The following is an 18,423-nucleotide window of genomic DNA, read 5'->3' on the forward strand; positions in this document are numbered from 1 at the left end:
GTGTTTATTTATTTTTGTTATAGTATTTTGATGGTAAATTAAAAAAAGCGGATAAGAAGATGTCGCTCTGCTGTACATTAGGTTACAAGTGGGTCATTGTATAATAAATTGTACTAAATTTTAATTCAATGATATAATTATATTTTATTGTAGGTGAATTAATGTTATAAACTTATAAGTTACAACAAAATAACTAAAATCGTTATTTTTATTAGATTCTGAGAGGAGCGAGGAAGCTAGTTGTTTTACAATGGTGTTTATTTATTTATTTATTTTTTATACTATCAACATAATGTAGTACCTTTTCTTTTAGCAAATTGGATCAAGATGGTACTTTAGAGAGGTCATTTTTTGATTTTCTCAATAGTTATTCAATACCAACCGCTAAAAATGATAGTCTTTTTGTTCGAACACGGCAGAACTTCCCGCCGAATCTACCAACGTCCAAAGGCTTAACAAGTCACGAGATCGGCGCGGAATGTTCGCGACGAGTCGTTCCCCCTCCATGGTGTCCGCCCGCCGGCCGGCGTCCACGGCTCCCGTGCCGAGGACGGTTTTTTGTCTTTTACCTACGCTCGAACTTGGCGGATCACGCACCGCCGGTTCGCGTTGCTTCGTGTGGCTGTGTTTCGACCTCGTGGTCATTATTATTCATTATTCATTATTTACGATTATAATTGGTGCACGTCTATACCGTCGTAAACTTGGAGACAGTCTAAGTTTGACGGATTGTGTCACCGCGCACCACCGAATTGAGTTATTATACGTGTCAACGCTGGGCCGTCGTTCAACTGCGCCGCAGTGCCGATTTTGTTGTTGACGAGGAAGACGCTGTCGCATTTCCAGCGAGGACCGTGCTGACAAGTGACCTGCCCCCGAGGTGTCGATCAGGTCATGTTGTAAAATTATTATTACTTATTGTTTAAATTATTATTATTGTTTAATTGTTTAAAATATTATTATTATTATTATTATTGGTGTAGCGCGTGTCAAATTATACACGACGCCTACCTTGATTATTATTGTGTAAAAATATATATATCGCGTCATTACGCATTAATCCAATTCCATAAGACGTGTACGAGGTAATATATTGTGAGTTCGCCCCTTTCCTGTCCACAGCATTGCGCGAGTCGTTGTCGCTAACCGCGATTTTTAAAAGTAGGAGCGGCACGGCGCACATTTTTGGTAGCAGAGCGTGGTTCCCGACCTTAGTGTGGTGGTTTGGGTAGCGTTGTGTTGTGGCATTTTGTGCTGATCTCGTACGGTGTTCTTAGGTAGATTTGTGTAAATCCTATTACAGCTGTTAGGTATTTACTGTTGCATTAACTGCAACCGTAACATAAAAAATTGTTAAAATAGCCGTCACAATGAGCGAAAAAGAACTTGAGCGTGAAACTAGGGCTAAAGCACTCGCGTTGGTTAAACGCACTACTGTAGTGTCGAACATTAGGGCAATCCATGCTATGGCGTTACGAGTCAAAACCGATCCCGACTTAGTTCCCCAATTTTTAGTTGCTATTACTGACTTAGATAGTTTATGGAACCAATTTAAGCTCGAGGACGAGGCGGTCTTAAACAGTTTAGTTATATTAAAAGAAACGACAGATTATGATGTGGGCCTTTCCGCGGAAGTTCGGGGTCTTATTACGGCGTCCAAGGCAATGGCAGAACAGGTAACCCCGAAAGGTGCAGATTTAATCGACATGTCATATATTAATAATAAATTAACGATTAACCAGACACCGGCTGATGACCCAGGTAAATCGTACTCGCGTTTACCCGAGATCCCGTTACCTACGTACGATGGTGATCTCCGGGACTGGATCACGTTTCGAGATAGTTTTACGACACTATTAAATAAATGGCCCAATTTATCCGATATTGATAAAATGTACTATCTAGTAGGCAGTTTAAAAGGTGTTGCGGCGGAAGCAGTCCGGGGTATACCGTTATCGAGCGATAATTACAATCTGGTGTGGTCTACGTTGACAGACCGTTTCAATCGTCCGCGTCTAGTCGCCACGTCACTTGTCGACAATTTGTTAAATGCGACGGCTATGTCGCAAGAGTCTTATCAGGATTTAAACCAGTTTATATGTACTTTTAATCGAAATATGGCGTTATTAGACGCGCTCAAAATACCTGATTTGGGGTCGTTTATGTTATTCTCGATAGCTTTTAGGTGCTTGCCTATTGTAACACGTCGTTTGTTCGAGGCTAGCAACCCGACCGATTATCCGACTGCAAACCAATTAATAGATTTTATTCGGTCCCGCGTGGCCGTATTGGAAGTTGCAGGTGATTCGCACAAAAGCACCCCTTCCGCAGCCGCGCTGTCCAAGTTTGGGAAATCGACCGGCCAGTCTCGCACGGGGGGAGAACGGTCCGGGAAGCCACAGGGCTATCGTCCAACATCCCTGGTCACGGCTAAGTCAGGTAGTGTTTGTCTCTGTTGTTCGGAACCTCACAATCTAGCAGCATGCACAAAGTTTAAATCATGGCCTGTTGACGAGCGGTCGCGTTGGACTCGTGAACATAAATTGTGCTTTGTATGTTTGAGTGCCGATCATTGGGTGCCTAAATGTAGGTCAAAAATTAATTGTACTGAGTGTTCGCGTAGACATCATTATCTACTTCATGTACCTGCCGGAGAACGGCATGATAGACAGGATACCCCGCTACCCGCATCCGCACCCGCGTCATGTTGTGCATCGGTACAACGGCCGTCGCCACAACAATCGCCCGCTGTGATGTTAGGTACCGCCCTCGTTCATGTTCGTGATCGGTCCGGCTCGTGGCAGACCATGCGGGCGCTGGTCGATTGTGCATCGCAAATTAGTGCTATCACGGCTGCCGGTGCCGATAGATTAGGTCTTAAACGATCACGCTGGACAGCTCCAATAAGTGGTTTATCGGGAGTCGAAGTAATGAATGTACAAGGCCGGGTCGAGTGTACTGTACATCCGCGATTCTCGTCCGAGCCCGCGTTAGCCGTACACGCGTGGGTGTTGCCCACGATAACGAACGAATTACCTACCAAAACGTTAGCCGCCGACATTAAGGATAGGTACTCCAACTTAGCGTTAGCCGACCCGTCGTTCCATGTGTCATCCCCTGTTGACTTGTTGTTAGGCAGTGACGTTTTTGCGTCAATTATGGACGGCCGTAAGATTTCGGTTGACGACGCGTTACCGTCGGCGTTTAGCTCTGTTTTCGGCTGGATTTTAATTGGTCCGGTGTCCGTTGATGAGACCGGCCCGCGACAATCGTTGCCAGTTTCGTTAACTGTTTCCATTGAGGGACTCATGGAAAGATTTTGGCACGTTGAGGAGCCAGAGGTAGCTCCTGCAACGTTCACTGATAATGGGCGGTGCGAACAAATTTTTGTCGACGAAACAATACGTTTATCGACTGGTCGATTTTCCGTCCCGTTGCCGTTCCGTGTACCGGCTTCGGACGACTTGTTTGTAGCGTCCCGTGATGTTGCGATACGGCGTTTCGAGTCACTCGAACGCAAATTGTCCGCGGATCCATTATTAAAATCATTGTATACTCAATTTATGTCCGAATATATATCGTTAGAGCACATGTCGGTTGCCACGTCCCCGGGGTGCTACTTCATTCCGCACCACGCTGTATACCGCCCGGAGGTAGACAGCAATAAAATACGTGTAGTTTTCGACGCTTCCGCGAAATGTGGCCGCGGGCCGTCATTAAATGACTGTCTATTTTCGGGGCCTAAGCTCCAACAGGACATTGTAGACATTCTAACGCGGTTCCGCGTACATAAATACGTCTTTACGACCGACATCTGCAAAATGTATCGGCAAGTTTTGATTTTGCCAAAATATCGTAAGTTTCAACATATTTTGTGGCGAGCGTCGCCACATGACAAACTGCTCGAATACGAATTGAATACGGTCACGTACGGCGTTAATTGTGCGCCGTATCTCGCGTTGCGTGTGTTACAGTCGATTTCTTCCGACGACTGCATTGAGTCCGAGGGGGTGCGTAATGCGTTGACGCGTCAGACTTACGTCGACGACATATGCGACGGGGCCGATACTATTGCTGATGTATTAAAATTACAATCCGATTTGATTTGTGTGTTGAATAGGTCTGGTCTAGAACTTAAAAAATGGTCGTCGAACACTACGTCGGTTTTGGACGCAGTGCCGGCCGCGAATCGTGTGCTCGCACCTACGCCGTTCGAAACGGTAGACGGCCAGGGTACCAAGGTGTTAGGTTTAGAATGGCACCCCGACGGAGATTACTTGTGTTGTGCGTTAAGTCTCGAGCAATCACCGGTTTATACCAAACGCGGTATTTTGTCGTTAGTAGCTCGAATATTCGACCCACTTGGGGTGTTCGGTCCCGCGGTGTTTTTAGCCAAGTCCATCATGCAACGGACCTGGCTTCGTGGTTTGTCGTGGGATGAACCTCTCTCTACGGACATTCATGATGAATGGGCAGCTTTCGTCGCTGATTTACCGTCGTTACTATCTATTCGCGTCCCCCGGCATTTTAATTCGTGCCAGAATGCCCCGTGCTATTTATTAGGTTTTTGCGACGCGTCGCAACGCGGCTATGCAGCTGTTGTGTACTTACGGATGGTCGATGTGCCCGTAGAGCACTCTGTTTTTTTGGTTGGTACTAAGACTAAATTGGCATCAACAAAATCCATGACAATTCCCCGTCTAGAATTGAATGCCGCCTTGCTGTTGGCCCGGTGGCTAAACCGCATCCGCGACATTTTAGCGGCGCAACTTAAGATTATTGACATTCGAGCTTGGTCTGATTCGATGATCGTGCTATCATGGCTAACGGTCCCTCATGAGTCGGTTAAAGTTTATGTTTCCAATAGAGTACATCAAATCCGCACGCTGTTACCGGATTGCCGGTGGCAACACATTGATTCGATCAATAACCCCGCCGACTGTGCGTCCCGTGGTGTAATGCCGGCGGTATTGTCGCAACTTGACTTGTATTGGCGGGGCCCACAGGTAGCGTATGACGACCCATCGGTATGGGACGATTCTCGTCCGTCGCTACCCCTTTGTGAATTGCCGGAGTTGCGACTTGCATCGTGTGCTGCCCTCGTTGCCGACGTACCGAATGAATGGTTTACACGATTTTCAAATTACGACCGTATGCTGCGCGTAGTCGCGTTTATGCGCCGTTTCGTCGCGCTCTGTCGACGAAAGATTAGTCGAAAAGACGGTCCCGTTTATTTACAAAAATGTGATTTGGATAGTGCCGCGCGCGTGTTGATCGTCGAATCACAGCGCGTGCATTTTCCCTTATTACTCGGTGAGCTATCACGCGGTGCGCGGGTATCGTCCAGACCGTTAGCGAGGCTGTCCCCGTTCATTGACCCCGACGGTGTGATCCGCGTCGGCGGTCGGTTGCGTCACTCGTTGATCGCGTACGATTGCAAACATCCAGTGTTGTTATCAAAAAGCTCGCATTTTGCCTTGTTATTGTGCCGACGGTGGCATTTGTTGACGTGCCATGCCGGCCCGCGAATTTTAACGGCGTTAATATCGCGCCAATTTTGGGTTGTATCACTCCGGTCCCTTTTGCACAAGATATTAACAAATTGTACTATTTGCGTCAGGTTAGACGCGCGGCCATTGCAGCCGTTAATGGCAGATTTGCCCAGTGCACGAGTGCGTCCGCGGCGCCCCTTCGAAGGCGTAGGCGTGGATTACGCGGGGCCGTTACAGATGCGTGAGTTACGGCTACGCAAATCTCGCGTGTTTAAAATTTACATAGCTGTCTTTGTGTGTTTTACCACCAAAGCGGTCCATCTCGAAGTTGTTTCGGACCTATCGACAGATGCGTTTCTCGCCGCATTCGATCGCTTTGTCGCCCGACGAGGCTTACCTAGCGATGTATTTTCGGATTGCGGCACTAATTTTGTAGGGGCTGACAGGCAATTGCGGTCGCTTATACACAGTCCGGAGGGCCAAGCGGCTATCGGAAATGCACGTGCCACATGTGACTGGCATTTTAATCCGCCTAGTGCGCCTCACTTCGGTGGGTTATGGGAGGCGGCAGTCCGTTCCACCAAGCGGCTATTGGTACGGGTCATCGGCAATCATATTTTTACGTACGAGGAGTTTTCGACAATTTTGGTGCGCGTCGAAGCTGTACTCAATTCGCGCCCTCTTACACCCGCCTCCACCGACCCGCACGATCTCGACTGCCTGACGCCGGGACATTTTTTAATCGGGCAACCTTTGTTAGCGGTCCCACCCAGGTCCGATCCTGCGTCCGTGCGTGATATGTCCAACCGGTGGAAATTGTTAGACCAATGCCATCAGGCCTTTTGGCGCCGTTGGTCGTCAGAATACTTAACCACCCTTCAGGAAAGGTCCAAGTGGACCTCTGATCCCCCGAATCTCAATGTCAACGACATGGTCATTGTCATAGATAATCAAAGTCCTCCGTTATCTTGGCGACTTGGCCGCGTAATAAAATTGTTACCGGGAACCGACGGTCGGGTCCGTGTTGCTCGTGTATTAACAAAAGTTGGAGAGATTGTTCGACCTGTGGTTAAATTGGTATTGTTACCCACCGAATGAACATCGTACTGCTCGGCCTGGTGTCATCAGCACATCGCGGTGAACTACCATACTCCCCACCTTCTTTCCCTGGTATGAGTCTATTGCTACGAATTATGTGTGCCCCTCGACAGAGCGGGCGTTGGGACGGGGGGAGCCCTCACATTGTATTATTTCACTATTGTTTGTTTAGTTATTGTATTATTCTTTGTACCAATTTTATACTATTATTATGTATTTGTGTTGTTTTTATGCAACTAATTATTTGTTATTAATTGAACCATAAGTTCCTCGTTTTATATATTATGTAGATTTTTTATTTTGCACACAAATGTCAGATTCGTCATTGGCCTGATCGACGACGCGAACATCAGCTGACCATGTACATTGGACCTCCACATCCATCGTTGGAATTTGCCCAGCCGGTTCTCCCAACGTCGTGTGAGGCACAGCTCACAGGGGGGAGAATGTTCGAACACGGCAGAACTTCCCGCCGAATCTACCAACGTCCAAAGGCTTAACAAGTCACGAGATCGGCGCGGAATGTTCGCGACGAGTCGTTCCCCCTCCATGGTGTCCGCCCGCCGGCCGGCGTCCACGGCTCCCGTGCCGAGGACGGTTTTTTGTCTTTTACCTACGCTCGAACTTGGCGGATCACGCACCGCCGGTTCGCGTTGCTTCGTGTGGCTGTGTTTCGACCTCGTGGTCATTATTATTCATTATTCATTATTTACGATTATAATTGGTGCACGTCTATACCGTCGTAAACTTGGAGACAGTCTAAGTTTGACGGATTGTGTCACCGCGCACCACCGAATTGAGTTATTATACGTGTCAACGCTGGGCCGTCGTTCAACTGCGCCGCAGTGCCGATTTTGTTGTTGACGAGGAAGACGCTGTCGCATTTCCAGCGAGGACCGTGCTGACAAGTGACCTGCCCCCGAGGTGTCGATCAGGTCATGTTGTAAAATTATTATTACTTATTGTTTAAATTATTATTATTGTTTAATTGTTTAAAATATTATTATTATTATTATTGGTGTAGCGCGTGTCAAATTATACACGACGCCTACCTTGATTATTATTGTGTAAAAATATATATATCGCGTCATTACGCATTAATCCAATTCCATAAGACGTGTACGAGGTAATATATTGTGAGTTCGCCCCTTTCCTGTCCACAGCATTGCGCGAGTCGTTGTCGCTAACCGCGATTTTTAAAAGTAGGAGCGGCACGGCGCACACTTTTCTTACTTGTTGTTCCAACACAAGATGTTACATATGATGTGGAAAAAAAAGAAAAAAACAAACAAACAGCTTTAATACAAGATTCCTTATAAGTTTGTCTACTTTTATCAAAAAAAAATGTTTACCGGATAGTAAAATTACATTTTTATGAGCGTTTGAAGTTCAAATTTTAATATTTTCTTATATTGTATTTTTTTTTATGTATAATTTATATTATATAACAATTCATTTTTATTTGTTTGGTCAAAAAGCGTGAAAATATAACACAAGACTCTTAATATATATTTACAATAGCAGTTGAAAATATTAAAAATACATACGCACAATTTTTTTTATAAATATTTAAAGTTTTAATTTCGACAAAATTTATCAAACTTAAAATTTAAAATGCGGGTAAGTGGATGTCACTGCTGTAGAGTAGGTTACAAGTGGGTCAATGTAATTGATTGTGTTAAATTTAAATTCAATGATATAATATCAATGTATAAAAAAACAATCTGAGCGAAGACGGTCAGTCTCATCAGCTTATGATATATTACAAGTATATTTGATGATATTATTGTCAATAAAGTAATTTATATTTAACCTATTTATTATATTATTTTTAATTTTTAATCTTTAACTATAAAAATTGAACATTTTATACATTTTTCACTACTAAATAATTTGTAAAATTTCAATTTGATATATTTCGTCAAAATTTGAATTTTAAATGATTAGGTACAATAAAAATAGTGCCATGTATTTTTAATATTTTTCATCTGTTATTGTAACAATATATCAGGAGCCTTGTATTAATTTTTCACATTTTAGACCCCTACAAATAAAATGTTATTGATATTTATTATTTATAGAAAAAAACTAAATTTTTCAGTTAGAAATTCATAAAAGTTTTTATTTTTGTAGTTAACATAAGACATTTTAACAGAGGTTTCCCAACTAGTTTTTGGACCTCTTCGAAAAGAAAAAAGCGCCTAAGTGGATGTCTTTCTGCTGTAAAGTAGGTTACAAGTGGGTCACCTTTATAATGGATTGTATTAAACCTGAATTCAATGATGTAATATTATTGTATACGAAAAACGATTCTGAGCGGAGACAGTTTGTCAGTCTGGATATTTTATATTGTTATTATTTATTATAGCCTGCATAATATCGTATCTTATCATTTAGTAAACTGGATCAAGATGGTACTTTAGAGTGTTCATTTTTCGGGTTTCTCGATAGTTATTTAAAGCTACTGGAAAAACCACCGACAAATTACAAAAATCCTGTTGAATTGTGATTTTAATTTCTAACGCTTTGTTTATCACCATAGAAACGAATAAAAATAAAAAAAGCAGAGCGACATCCACTTACCCACTTTATTTAATTTATTAATTATATTTACTTTAACTTACAAACAAAAATTTATCATAAATGAATAAAAAAAAAAGGTGGATAAGTGGATGTCGCTCTGCTGTACAGTAGGATTACAGTGACCCACTTAGCCATAAAAGTTTAACATTTTATACATTTTTAACTACAAAATAATTAATAAATTATAAATTTGATAAATGCGTTGTAAAAATTTGAACTTTAAATGCTTATAAAAAAAAATTGTGCCTATGTATTTTTAATATTTTTCAACTGCTATTAGAACGATATATCAGGAGCCTTATATTAAATATTCACGCTCTTTTACCCAACAAATAACATTTTATTGATACTTATAGAAAAAAAAACTAAAAAAATTGAAAACTGACAATGTCCGTAAACAGCTCAAAAAGAGTCAAAATATTTTCAACATTTTATGGTGTATAGAAAATGCTAATATAAACATTCAGTGAAATTTTCAAGTATCTACAGTCATTCGTTTTTTAATTACAATAAAATAAGAAAATTGTTACATGAGAAATCGAGTAAATATCAAATGTTGTAAAAATATAAATTTCAGACGCTCATAAAAATTTAATTTAAGTTTCTTCTAGACATTTTTTTTTTGATAAAGGTAGATAAACTTATGAGTAATCTTATATTACATTTTCAAATCTTAGATTTAAAAAGAAAAATTTTTATGAATTCTCAACTCAAAATAATTTGCTATTTTTCGTGATTTGTCCGTATTTTGTCAAAATTTGAACTTTAAATGCTTATAAATAAAAACTGTGACTAAGGATTTTTAATTTTTTTCATCTGCCTTTGAAACAATAACCTAGGAGCCTTCTATTAAATTTTCAAGCTTTTTTACTCAACAGATAAAATTTCATTGATATTTATAGAAAAAAAAACTAAAAAAATTGAAAACTGACAATGGCCGTAAACAGCTCAAAAAGAGTCAAAATATTTTGTAAATTTTATGGTTTATAGAAAATGCTAATATAAACATACAGTCAAAATTTCATGTCCCTACGGTAATTTGTTTTAGAGTTACACCAAAAACCAAAATCGATTTTCTCGAAAACAGATTTTGCGTAAAAATTCCCGTTATTCCTTAATTTTTCTTTTGTTTTTCACGTCGCTTGTGAAATCTACTGGGAAATTTTTACTTTTGACCCCCTCAAAGTACCAACTAGATTCACTTTCCTATCAGAAAAGTTACTATTGAAGAAAATCCAAGCACTTTTACTGTCCTAAAATGTGATGACAGACACAAAAATAAAAAAAAAACACACATCATTGTAAAATCAATACATTCATCGCTTCGCTCAGAATCTAAAAAGTAAAAAATTTCAACTGTGTAAACATTACAAAAAGATTCAAAGTATTTAAAAAATTATAAATGCTATGAATTATACATCGAAAATTCTTATTTTTATATTTGGTGGAAATTTCATGAGGGAATATAATATATAAATGTTATGAAACATTTAATGTTGAAACAAATTAACTGCTTGGTTATGATTGAAAAAATGTTTTCACCAATTATTATCATTTAATAGTATCTAAGCATATCTATTTAATTTTTTAGTTTATATTGTGATTATTTCAATATGCACATACTATTTTTTTGTTGATCCAACAACTTAATATTCTTTATTCTTAAAATTTAAGAAAAAAAGTAAAAATTAATTTACAATTATTAATTTTTGAATTACAAAACAAAATTAAATCTATTATGTTTTATGTTTAAACCTTTTTTACGTAAAAACTACCTTTTATTTTTTTATTCGACTTAACCTCTGTAAATTTAACTGAACATTTCTGAACTATTTTATTTGAATTCTTGAAATGTGGATGTTAAAATTTTTTTTTTGTCTAACAGCTATAACTAGATCCAGGCGCGTCCCCAATGGGGGGGGGGGGCGAAGGGGCGTTCGCCTCCACCATAACAACGTACAATAGTAGTAACCACTAATTTTGTTATTTAATTCTAAAGTTTCATTATAAACATTTAACTTGTTTATATTATTAGTTATAAAATATATAAAAACGATTTAATTATCAACTTGATTTTTATTTATCATTCGAACCTTAACTAGAATAAATAGTACCTATATTATTAAAATAATACATGTAAGTTTTAATTCTTCTTCATCAACACTATAGGTAAGTTAATAAATAATAATTCTAATATTAATTTTATGGTTACGTTTTGATTTACGTTTATACTTTGTCTTATATTTACCCTATTAAGAACATATTTTAAATAGATACAAATAATACATTTTATTATTTATTACCATATTGTGTGTATTATGTGTCACATACTACATTAGACATGTAAAACTATGCCTTATGTGACACATACATTGACTATGCATATGGACATAATATATTTTGTTGGTAGTAATGTACTCCTATGTAGTATTGGCATTCTATTGCAAGGGGTAATATAATTGAGGAGGTGTAGAGGTTCATCCCATCATAAACCTTCAACTTGCTTATACTATTAGTTATAACTTATAACTCACTTTTAAATTAAAATATCAATAAAAGTGTCGCATACCTCTGGATAGTACACAAAATAATATGACAATTCACACTATTGAATAACTTTATTATACATAAACAAACACAAAATACGAGTCTCTATAGATCGCTTACAAACATACGGACCGCGGTGCTTTAGATACGTTCTTAAATATTATTTTACAAAGTGCTGCCTCGGCTGATTTGCTTCATTGGCTTATTATTACGAATATTATACTGTCTATTATTTTTATTATTTAATTAGTTAGCCCATACAACAAAAGCCTATATCTGGGATTCAGGTGCCATAGATAATATTTTTACCTTTATGTTTGATAATTAGGTCAAGTGACTCAAATATTAAAGCTAATAACACATACATTTGCCATGTTGCGTATTTGCGTGTGGGTCAGATAATTAGCTGATAAAAGGTATATAGTTAAACTTAGGTAGAGCCTGCTATCATCTTTTGAATATTACTTATTATTTATTAATATATAATTTGTAACTGATGAGTGATGAATTAAACTTTATGCAAGTACAAATTATAATATGTCTATTTTTACAATTAATTTTTAGGTTATAAAATAATCAAACAATGCACCGGACCTTATATTAAATTTAAGACGCAGTTTATAGTCTATCTTTTGATGACCAGCTTTTCAGCCAGTGTTATTTTTACAAGACTGTATAGAAAAATAGTGAAAAATACTATTAAATTTAGTCGTATTGCATGTATACATAAGGAGGAGGATGCGTCTTTATGGTTGACATTCTGGCTTCTCGACAAGAAATTATCAAGGCTACTTGAAAAACGCGCAATTATGACACTTGTAGCGGATGTGAGTGTTATATATTATATGTCTGGAGTATCGTGGAGCGGTATTGCCGTACTGCGGTCGTCGGTCGCCGAAAGGTGTCGCAGTTATTGTTCTTAAAGATATGTTTTGGACTGCCTTGAAACGACTTCAGTCCTGTTTTGAAATGATAGCACTCCAAGCTGGCCCAGCATATGTTAGGTTCGGTACGATGTACAGTTTGTGTAAGGTTAGTCTCTGACGAAGTGACAGGTGACTGCGAGAGTTAGGTAAGCGGTAATGGGCAACCCTGATTTGCTTTGTTTTTTTCGGATGGCCAAGACGTGTTTACGGAAGGTCAGTTTAGAGTCTAAGGTTATTTTCAAGTATTAAACCTGTCGGCTCCAGGGAACTGAGTGACTGTTTACGCGAAGTTCTTTTAGGTTCCCAGGCGTTTTGTCACCAAACAGTCTTCTTCAGGTTGATCGATATCCTCCATTTATCCAACCAGGACATTGATCTGTTTATTTGATTTTGGATTTTTAATGACCTCGAAGTACCTGCAAAAAAATGAATTTATAGCATTTGATAATTTTAAAGTTTAAAGTTAAATTTTTTTCAAATTTATTAAATTTACAAGAAAAAATGAACGTACTGGGACAAAAATTAAAACGAAATCAGCGTACATATCAAAGGAAATAAAGTACTGCCATACTGTTTTATAATGGCTTTATTAACTATAATGTATACAGATGTGCTAGGAATTTTTAATAGCAATTGTAACCAAATTTCACCAAAAGCCGAAAAACGTGAACTCCCTCGCGCGCGGTTGGCGAAAGATGCTGCGTTAAAATCGGTATGTAATTTGCATGTGTTATCGCAAGAGGCGTCTATTGATACACAAAGGTAAGAGGTTTTTTTGGCTCGTTATAGTTCCCTGGAACGGTACAGGAATAATGTAGAAAAGGAACAACAGATTATTATGTCGTTGTTAGTCGGCCTTGATCGCGAAAACAAATACGCCGACGTCGATGAGGCCACATCTGATAAATTGGAACAGTTGTGTGGTGAGATTGAGGTAGTCTATAGGACCTTAAATAAATATGCACCAATGACACAGTTAAATTCCGAACGTGCAAATAGTGCAAGTGCTATTCGGGCACTATCATTACCGAAAATCGAATTGACCAAATTTGACGGCAGTGCGGTACAGTGGTGCACGTTTCGTGATATGTTTGTATCAGTGGTACATACAAATTCCGACCTGAAAGACGTGGAACGGTTTAATTATTTAATCGCGGGGTTATCAGGTCCTCCTCTAATGATCGTAAAATCGGTTCCGTTAACGGCGGAAACTTATGATATTGCTTGGCGTACTTTAAATGATCAATACGACAATAAGCGACATCTTGTTACTGCGCATTTGGATAAATTATTTGCATTCGAGCGGATTCAACGGGAATCTCTCCTGGCATTAATGTCATTTATTAGTACTTTTCGCGAGAACGTCGCTGTGATTAAAACATTGGGTGTCGACGATTTGTCGGGTTTTTTTATTGTTCTACATCGGCGCGCGTATCTTAGATAACTCGGCGCTTATTCGAAGAATATAATATATTATACAATATATACATAATATTAATATATTATAGACTATAGTGTAGTTATATCATCATCAAGCAGATGGGAGGGGGAAGAAATTGCAGTATGGTACCTGCTATAACACATTCACGTATCAACGATTCCTCATATTTCCTCAACTTCGGAAGTTATAAAAAAAGTTACCTCGAAAACAGGTGAACATTTCAATTTTTTTTTTACAATATCTTCATGATCAGCTATCATATTTTTATCTTCCAATTTTATTAAATTCTATAATGGCGACGAATCGACAATCGTTAATCATATGCTTTATGGATATTGGCCATTCGTCATCTTCAAACCCATACTTACTTCGACATTTTGGCACTCAAATGGTATTGGCATAATATTTTCAGCTGTACCTCCCATCTAAACAAAATTCAAATATAGTTTTAGAGCATAAGTAATAAAAAAAAAAACAGATTAAAATGCAACGAAAAAAGGCTCTGATGGCATTAAAACATTTGCTGAAAAATGTTACAGGTAAATTTTTAAATAACACAATTATTTTAAAAATAAAATAAAAATATTATTATAATACACTTTTTTAGACTAGTCATGCAGCTGTTCCAGACCTCGAAATTAACGATTGCGTGGTAATGGCTGTTCCAAAAGTCGACAGAGGGCCTACAGATCCACCAAATATTTTATGTTTAGTTGTTGAAAAAAAGAATAAACTGTATAAGCTAGGGACTAAACATGGAATGATTAAAGGATGGTATGGAGGAGATTTCTTGATGTGAGAAGTTTTTAACGAGTGACGAGGTTTTGTTGGACAACGAGCTAACTGTTCGAGAAACTGTTAAAGTCACAACAGGTGGACAAGGCTTTTCTTCTTGTTCATGTAAATCGAAAATCCCATGTCAAACATCAAGATGTGCCTGTTTTAAAAAAAAAATGTTGTGCAATTGTCGTTGCCATAACTCTGAACCATGTAAAAATAAATAATAAAATATAAAATAAAGTTTAAGAAAACTTTTAATTTCATTTTTATATTTCATTATTTAAGGTTACCTATATTATATTATTTTATTATTATCATATTATACACAATTACCTAGTGCAAATCGTACAATTACCCAATATCAAAAATACTCGCATATATAAATAGTAATATTACAGAATGTGGATAAAATGAATTTCATCCACTTCATGAAAAGGTCAAAAAATTGTCTATATAGTGTAGTAAAACGTAATTTTCAATAAATGGATACATTTCATGAAGTGGACATCCACTTCATAAAATGAGCGATTTCACTAAGTGGATGCGACATATACATACACATATACCTATACTGCCCTCCTAAGAAAAAACGTTGTAACTATGATTATTTATCCAGAATTTTATGTTCATAAGAAAACAATATTGCCGCAATCAGTGGCGTAATTACGGGGGTGCATGACGGTGCACTTGCACCCCCTGGTATTATGTAGCAGGTGCTAAGATATGCTTTTGCACCTGTAGAAGCTGAACTTTATACCTATGAAAATACAATATTCTAGTGGTAATGTGAATTTAGTTGGTACTTTATTTTCAAAAGCGCATGGAAAAACAAACAAAAAATTAAGAAAAAACTGAAATTTTTATGCTAAACCAGTTTTTGATGAAATTAATTTTGTTTTTTTAGTGTAACTCTAAAAAAATAATAATGAATATTAAAGAAATTTTCACTGAATGATTAGTTTAGCTATTTCTATATGTATCGTAACATTTTCGTAATATTGCGGCTCTTTTTGATTAAAAATTACTAGTTTTATTAGTTTTTTTTAAACTTGTCAATACAAATTTTTTTGGCCGTTCAAAAATTTTGAAAATGTAATAGAATATTCATCATAAGTTGTAGTCGTTGGAAATTAAAAAAAAGTATGAGCGTAAATCCACAGTAATTTTTTATGAGCGTCTGAAGTTAAAATGTTAACAAATTTCATCAATATCACAAAAACTGATAAAATATTTCTAGTTTAATTAATTCAACTTACTGCGGCTACTGGATAAATTCACCCCTAAAAAATTGTGTTTATGGATTTTTAATATTTTTAAAATGTCATTGTAACGATATATAGTAGGAATCTTGTATTAAATTTTCGAGCTTTTTTACCTAACAAATAAAGTTTAATAGACATTCATATTAATATATTCAGGACTTCGATTCCCTGGTTGTCAAAGCTGCAATTTGAGATCAATAAAATAAACATACACAATTTAATATAATATATAACACTCACATCCGTTATAAGTGTCATAATGGCGCGTTTTTCAAGTAGCCTGGGTAATTTCTTGTCAATAAGCCAGAACGTCAACCATAAAATATCCTCGTTCTTGTGTATGCATCCAATACGACTAAACTTAATAGTATTTTTTACTATTTTTCTATACAGTTTTGTAAAAATAATACTGGCTGAAAAGCTGGTCACCATAAGACAGACTATAAACTGTGTCTTAAATATAATATATGGTCCGGTACATTGTTTGATCGTTTGATAACCTAAAAATAAGTTGTAAAAATAGACACATTATAATTTGTACTTACATAAAGTTTAATTCATCACTCATCAGTTACAAATTATATGTTAATAAATAATAAGTAATATTTAAAAGAAAAAATATAGTAAATGCTAATATTGTTTATATATATTTATTCAGTGAAAATGTCACGTACAATCTACAATCTACAGTAAATTTGTTTTACGCGACGGAACGGTATCGGTGTATATATATTGCTGTGCACATATTTTGTACTGCAGTGTAAAAATTAGAACAAGTCGAAATACGCAACCCGCGTTATAATGGAATTATGTGCACATAAATTAAATTATTTTCAGTGAATTATTTTCGAGCCACCCACCTACCAAAACAATCAGGGGTAGAGCTGCTACTCTTGAACCCTCTAGTGTGCGCCACTGTTTATCAAAGAAAATATACTATTTGTTTGATGTTAACAATATTGTTTATTATTTAATTTATATATTTCCATGAAAATTTTATTAGTATGCATAATGGAAGATATAATCATATTAATTTCCTGCAATCCAGTCTATACAGACTATTTTTCAAAGAATTAAACGAAGTGAAGTACCTGTATAATATAATAATAATTGATTATAGTTTGTAAACTGTAATATAGCAGACAGCAGTGGTGAAGCATCATAGGCGACAAAGAGACAACGTCTCCCCACTTAGAAATTAGTACATGAACGAATAAATAATTATTTTGTTTAATAAAATATTTACAAATGTGAATTTTATTTTATTTTATAAATATGATATTTGTTTCAATATTTGTTATAAACCTTGTTAAAGGCGATATTCGGCCATACAAAATATGGTATTATATATTTATATCCAAAAATTAAGGAAAAACAGTAATTTTTACGCAAAATCGTTTTTCCACAAAATCGATCTTGGTTTTTAGTGTAACTCTAAAACAAATGAACATACATGACATTTTCACTGATTGTTTATATTTGTATTTTCTACACACGATAAAATTTTCAAAATTTTCAAAATATTTTGATTTGTTTTGAACTGTTTACGAACTTTTTTAGTTTCCAATTTTATTCGTCTTTTTTCAATGAATGTCAATAAAACTTTATTTGTTGGGGAAAAAAGCTTGAAAATTTAATACAAGGCTCCTACTATATAGTTACGATGACATTTGAAAAATATTAAAAATCCTTAGTCACAGTTTTTATTTATAAGCATTTAAAGTTCAAATCTTAACAAAATACAGAAAAATCACGAAAATTAGCAAATTATTTTGAGTTGAGAATTCATAAAAATTTTTCTTTTTACATCTAAGATTTGGAAATGTAACACTAAATTTCTCAAATTTTTATGAGCGTTTGAAATTCATATTTTTACAATATTGGATATTCACTCGATTTCTCATGTAGCGGTTTTGTTATTTTGTTGTAATTCAAAAACAAATAACAGTAGATACATGAAAATGTCACTGAATATTTATATTCTCATTTTCTATACACCATCATATTTTGAAAATATTTTGACTTATTTTGAGCTGTTTCCGGCATTGTTTGTTTTCAATTGTTTTTCTATAATTGTCAATAAAATTTTATTGACAATTATAGAAAGCACGCAAGACGTGAAAATTTAATACAAGGTTCCTTAATTGGCAGTTGAAAAATATTAAAAATACATAGGCATAATTTTTTTTTATAATCATTTAAGGTTGGAATTTTGACAAAATTTATCAAATTTAAAATTTAATAATTATTTTGTAGTTAAAAATGTATAAAATGTTCAAATTTTATAGCTAAAG

At 36.4% G+C, this 18,423-nt stretch overlaps 1 protein-coding gene across 1 annotated transcript; it reads left to right on the forward strand.

Annotated features, from left to right (window-relative positions):
• The first annotated feature begins 1,370 nt into the window (after positions 1 to 1,370).
• LOC132949135 (uncharacterized) lies at positions 1,371 to 6,590 on the forward strand. The gene has a single exon (XM_061019914.1). It carries the CDS (start codon positions 1,371 to 1,373, stop codon positions 6,588 to 6,590), a length of 5,220 nt encoding a protein of 1,739 aa, XP_060875897.1.
• Positions 6,591 to 18,423: the final 11,833 nt, after the last annotated feature.

The sequence above is a fragment of the Metopolophium dirhodum genome, chromosome 7, assembly GCF_019925205.1.
Source record: "Metopolophium dirhodum isolate CAU chromosome 7, ASM1992520v1, whole genome shotgun sequence".
Lineage (NCBI taxonomy): Eukaryota > Metazoa > Arthropoda > Insecta > Hemiptera > Aphididae > Metopolophium > Metopolophium dirhodum.

Excerpts from the sequence above, each read along its gene's own strand:
- LOC132949135 (XM_061019914.1), top strand. The coding sequence starts at position 1,371 with ATGAGCGAAAAAGAACTTGAGCGTGAAACTAGGGCTAAAGCACTCGCG.